The 6,165-nt window shown below is 38.0% G+C and overlaps 1 protein-coding gene across 1 annotated transcript; it reads right to left on the reverse strand.

Moving 5' to 3' along the window:
- Nucleotides 1-1,563: 1,563 nt before the first annotated feature.
- LOC105094520 (olfactory receptor 8D2) lies at nt 1,564-2,499 on the reverse strand. The gene has a single exon (XM_010986570.1). The coding sequence runs from the start codon at nt 2,497-2,499 to the stop codon at nt 1,564-1,566; it is 936 nt and encodes a 311-aa protein (XP_010984872.1).
- Nucleotides 2,500-6,165: the final 3,666 nt, after the last annotated feature.

Raw genomic sequence — 6,165 nt, forward strand, 5'->3', positions numbered from 1 at the left:
TGTGATTTCAACTCCCTTAGTCATCATGGCCACAGTCCTCAGACTACCTAAGGAGCTAATGGTCCTTGAAAAGTGATATCCACTGAATAAATTACATTCAAATGGAAGCAGTCTAATCGTTAGAGTGCAAATAAGTTTTTAAGAATTTTTCTTATTCTAAATACTAAAATGCAGCTAATGCAGACAAGGTGGTCACATTCACTTTTTAAGTAGCTGTACTATTTACTTATAGTGACTCTACTGTCATCAAAAATTCTTAATTCTCTGCAGTTAACCAGTCTACCTCACACTTCATTTTTGCAGAAGTATGAATATTACACTATCCATGTACATTTTAATCTCATTAAATGTGTTCATCATTCCAGCCTCTAGAGGTCTTTGTGAAGAAACATGATTCTTTCATCCATTAAATTAACTCTTCTCACAACTTCACCTCATCTGCAAATCTGATTAAAACTTTTTTTGGTACTCTTCTTCACGTCACTGAACAAAGACAAAACTGCTAAATCACATAGCTTAATTCCCAGCTGCCTAAGGTATGCATCTCTAAGACAGAATCCTATACTTAAGAGTAGAGTAATCTGGACGTTATGCACTGATGGCTGGAATGATGATGTCCCAGGGCAAGGAACCACCAATGAAGTGTGTTTCTGTTCTCCAAGAGAGCTGGATTCCTGCACCAAAGGGAAATGGTGGATACAGGCAAATTCAAAGGATGATTAAAAACTAGGACTCATATTGAAGGTAGGAAAGAGCTATACATTCCAGGAGAAAAGAAACAGCATTGCTTTCCTTAAAATGATGACTCTAATACAAAATAAAAAGTAAGTTCAACTCCCCACGTTGGAGCCACACTCTACTAGACTTTGTACAGAAAAGCCATAGCCTAAGTGATGGCCTCCAAAGACAGGCAATGTGAGACTTCAGGTTAATTATTGTTCATCCTTACTGAATCTGATACGACTAGGCTAACGGGCATCTCTTATCCTCACCCTCACCCTCACCTCTCACCCTAAACCTAGTGCATCCATTCTCTCTGTCTCTCTCTCTCTCTCTCTCTCACCTACAAGTGGTCCTTCACTATAATTACTGCACCCCTCACAGCTCTGTTGTGATCTTGATAGTCTCAGTATCACAATATAATGGCTTTGGAAAAGAAAAAACCCTTCCCTTGGAAGTTTAAAGATACCTCTCTTCCTGCCCACCAGGATTTTGAATCAATTAACATCTCTTTTCAAACAGAACCTTAACTCGCTCTCTATTTATCAAGCACTTTCAAAATCTGTATCATCAAGATATTCTCTTGTTTGTTGTTCATTTGCCCTCCCTCTTCTGTCAAATCCTGTTCCTCTAATACATGTAAATTTTACAAAGATTATACTGACTTTCAGAAAATCTTACCGTTTGATAATCTCCAAAAATGCCTCAAATATTTTCAAGTACAAAATATACATTTTGTAAATAATGATGAATTTTGTCTCTGGAAGAGAGAAGGAAATTACATGGAGCCCATGACAATTTTCCATCTGGTTCACTTTTTCTTCCTCCCTGTGAAAATCTTTGTCAGGACTGCAGCCTTTCCCCAACCACCCTCCTCAGTGCATTCTTCACATCCTTGTTCCTCAAGCTGTAAATCAAGGGATTCAGCATGGGGATCACCGTGGTGTAGAACACAGAGGACACTTTCTCCTGCTCCATATTATTGCCAGAAGGGGGCTTGAAATACATGAATGTTATAGACCCCAAAAAGATCCCCACAGCCACAAGGTGGGAGCTACAAGTGCCACAGGCTTTGGATCGTCCCTCAGCAGAGCGAATACGGAGGATACTAGAGAGGATGAACACATAAGAGATGAGTACAGCCAGTGTTGGTGCTAAGGTGTTAACTCCCCCAATGATAAACAACAGAATCTCATTAATGTGGGTGCTGGAGCAAGAGAAGGTCAACAAGGGGAGAATATCACAAAAATAATGACTGACAGTATGAGACCCACAGAAGGACAACATTGACATCCGGGTGTTATGAACTGTGGCCCCAAACAACCCCAGTGAATACACCACAGCCGTCATCATGGAACAGACCCTGTGGGACATGATAACATTGTAAAGCAGTGGGCTACAGATCGCAACATAGCGGTCATATGCCATGGTAGTCAGAAGGTAGCTTTCTGCAATCACAAAAATAAGGAAGAAGTAAAGCTGAGTCATGCATCCCAGAAAGGAGACAATGTTCTTCTCTGACACAAAGTTCACCAGCATCTTTGGGGTAGTGACGGAGGAGTAACAGAGATCAATGAATGATAAATGACTGAGAAAATAATACATTGGGGAGTGAAGCTGAGAACTGTTGGCAATTAAGAGGATCATACCCAGGTTCCCCACCACTGTGACCACATATATTCCCAGGAACAGGAGGAAGAGTGGCAACTGAAGCTCTGGGTGCTTTGTCAGTCCTTCAAGGATAAACCCAGGCACTGAGGAATAATTTAAAGTAGACATTTCTTACAAGATATTATCTGTAGAAAGAAATAAGAGAAAATAGGTGCGTCAGAGTTATTTCCTGATTCCCAAAGCAGAATGGCATGTCCTGTCCTGATTGGTTCCATCTCTCATCTGTCCCCATGACTTGATCCTTCCCAGAGACCTCTTAAAAGCTCAAGGACAAAGACCAGGAGTGTAGCTCAGAGCCTTGGTTCCACCCAATGCTCAATGCTCCTGTATAAGTCAGAGCCCTTTCACTGCACTCCCAAACTTACGCTGCTGACTACTTCACTTTGGAAAAAAAAGCACAAAATTTCAGGACCTAATTAGTCTTTCATTACCATCATGAAACGATGATTCCCCTTCCCCCACCACTTGTCTGAGTATATACCAACAGAACCTTCAAACTGGGTTGAAACATGGTTTCCAATTTTATAAAAATGAAATAAAAGTCATCCATTTTAATTCCTCAATCCATCTACATGAGTCAACATAATTAATATTCTTTAAAACTGGGAATTTAGAAACATAAAAGACTTCTTTCAAGAGACCATGAGTACCAAAAGAAATTAAGAAATGGCTTTAATCAATGCAGACCCTCATTCTCCCATTTCTGTCCTTTGAAGGGAAAACTTTAATAAGCCAGGAAATTCTTCTTTTCAATGTATATGTGCTTGACAGAAATGTGGTGTCAAAGGTTGTTCTTAGATTCTATTTTAAACCTTTCTTGTTTAAGAAACAGCAAAGAAGTAAGACTGGGTTTCAAATGTTTTACCTGAACCATCAGTAACTCACTGTTTCCTTCCCTCTTTCCTTCCATCCATCATTAGAGGCCAAATTCTCACTGACCTTTCTCCCTCAAAGCTGTTAGATCAGAACCTGCATATTTTCTCTTAGTGCCATGTCTTCTTTTTTTCCCTTAAATAATTTTAACAAACCTGAAGATCACAGTGAAGGCAGGATTTTAAAAGAGGAGGGGAGACGGGACAAAGCTGTTAAAGAAAGCTGAGGACAGCAAGAAGAGAAGTTTAACAGCAAAACAAAAGAAGCCTTCAGAAAACTATTTTAAAAATAGAAGGAAAAAATCCTCAAATTGCATAGTTATCTAGGCCTTCAGAAAATCTGCACTTACGAAAATGCAGATACATACACAAAATAGCTCATGGGCAAAAAATGATTGCCCTGAATCACCAAAAGAACATTTATTTATCTTTAGCTCAAAAAGTCAGGGGAGCATGAAATACAATATTTAAATTTCCTATCGAAGTAATTCAGAAAATGAAGCACTTTAAATTTACGCAAGAATAAAATGGTATTTACACGTGTGAAATTTCACTGGGAATGAAATGTTATACCAAACTAAATGAAAGTAAGCAACTTCTACTTACATAGGTAATATGCTTCTCTGTTGGGAGAAAAAGACCCTACTTTGTTTCCTTCCCAATTTTTCTCCCCCATCGCTAGTGTCCTACAATGCTACTGTATTTTAAAGTTGTATAATACAACCAACAGAGAGCACAGAAAGGTGCCAGCTCCCACCTTTGGGAAGCACAATGGAAGTAGCATCATCAGCTACTCCAGGATGTAAGAATACTGCTCACCAAATCCTTCATCAGGTTACCCAGAAAACATCCAGAATTAAAACTGTAAATGTGTATACGTGCGTGTGCATATATATGTATATGTCTGTGTGTATGTGTCTGTGTGCCTAGTTAAAATCTTTGAAAAGTTTTGCTTCTTTAAGTTAACAGAGATATGCAAATCTAAGACAACCCTCCTTGCTTAATGCCTACATTTTTAAACATAAATCTAGGGAAGATATTAATCTGTTATTTTCTCTCCTAGAAAGATAACCTCCACTAATAACATTTTCCTAAACTAATCTGTTATAGGATCTAGAATACAGAGCTAGGATTATTGAAGAAATCCTATTTTTATTATCTTTTCTACAGTGTAACTTCATTTGAGAGAAAATAATAAAATTGGTTAGATATCTGAATCTCAAATATCATTGGGAATGGAGCTACATGTCCCTTTGGGTTCTGACAGAGTGGGTATTTTTGTCAAGAAAGTTGAATTCAAAAAGTTCAATCTTCTGGGTAGAGAATAAAGTTTGATTTTTCATGGGATTCAAATACTATGAGAAGGAGATAATCCTCTCCAAAGCAAATGTTACAAAATATCTGTATAAATTACATCAGAAGAAAATCCTTGTTAATTTAAAATCGTATACCCTACGACTGTATAATGACACAGAGTCAGAAGAATGGGCAAAAACACTTGTAGAGTCTGTATGACTAGAGCAAGTTATTTACTCTGAATCTTTGTGTCCTTAACCATAAAAAGAGGAGCTATGAAGATAAAGAGATCTGTCCTGAGCTTTGAAAACTTTAAACCACTATGTAATTACCAGTTGCCATTTTTTATTATTTCTTACATTTTAAAAATGAGATTACTTTGTATTACGTCAAAGCTCTGAAGCAGCAGGCACCCTTCCCCAGGGGGCGTGGATGGAGAAGTGGATGAGTGTTCTGAGAAAAGCAGTGTTTGTTTCTGCATCTGTAGCATCAAGAAGAGCACTCTCTTTAACCCCAAAAAGCAAAAAACTTTAAAAGTTCTTAATACAAGAAGCAGAGTGGACAGGAGATTTCTGAGGTTCCTCCAGTGACTTTGGAAGAATTGTGAGGAGTTTGGTGCATATTAGAAGCTGTGAATGTAGGACGTCAGGATTTAGATTTAAGAATGAGCTATATTAGCCATCACATCAACTCTGCTTTTGCTCCTAGGAAAAGCAGTTGCAGTGAACTGCCCAGATAAGCACGCAGGAGCAGCAGGAGGATAAGGTCATGAAATGCTGTTGATATAACCAAGCATGTTGACCTTTCCCCATCTAAATAGTCTCACCAATTTCCTAAACTTTAACAATGATGGTTAACAGCCCAGCAGCGTAAGTTTGACAATTTAACTTGCATGTGTCATTTGTGCCTTTGATAGGACACTGTTTAATTAGAAAATTCATCTACACACAAAAGATCTTTCGGTTAAGCCAGTGACAGTTAAGCCAGTAACAGAATTCAGGACAAGAGGGATTTAAAATATTGGGCTCTGTGGAAATTGTTTGGCTCACTGGAGCATCTGATAGGAAATACTGAAACTGAAATGCAGATAACCGGAAATCAAATCAAGGAAATTGTCACCCAGTGTACAGACTGACAAAAAGCAACTACATAATTACATGTAGAGTTCAGGATTACCCTTCTCCAGGCAAAGTTTTCAGAGCAGTTGGCCTGTCTTACAATGTATGTTTTTTTGCAGTCATTTAAAAATTAAATGAATACAATCACAAAAAATAAATGAATACGATAGCATAGTGATTAGAGCTTTAACGCGTCTCTGCGTCCAGTCTTCCCAGAATCATCTCTTGGCTTTGCCACTTAGAGTTGTGTGACTTTGAGCAAGTTATATTACCTATGACTCACTGTCCTCATCTGTAAAAACCCATCTCATAGGAATTTTTTTGAGTTAATAGAGGTTTTTAAGAAACCCAGTAAACATTAAGCACTATATAACCCATTGATATTATTAATCTAATATCATGAAGAAATGATTAATTATAGCATTTAAAATAGAATCAGTCCAAACAGCATGCAGAATTTTTTCTCTGCTGAGAAGCTGATATCTACT

This window comes from Camelus dromedarius, chromosome 34 (assembly GCF_036321535.1).
Source record: "Camelus dromedarius isolate mCamDro1 chromosome 34, mCamDro1.pat, whole genome shotgun sequence".
Classification (NCBI taxonomy): domain Eukaryota; kingdom Metazoa; phylum Chordata; class Mammalia; order Artiodactyla; family Camelidae; genus Camelus; species Camelus dromedarius.

Excerpts from the sequence above, each read along its gene's own strand:
- LOC105094520 (XM_010986570.1), bottom strand. The coding sequence starts at position 2,499 with ATGTCTACTTTAAATTATTCCTCAGTGCCTGGGTTTATCCTTGAAGGA.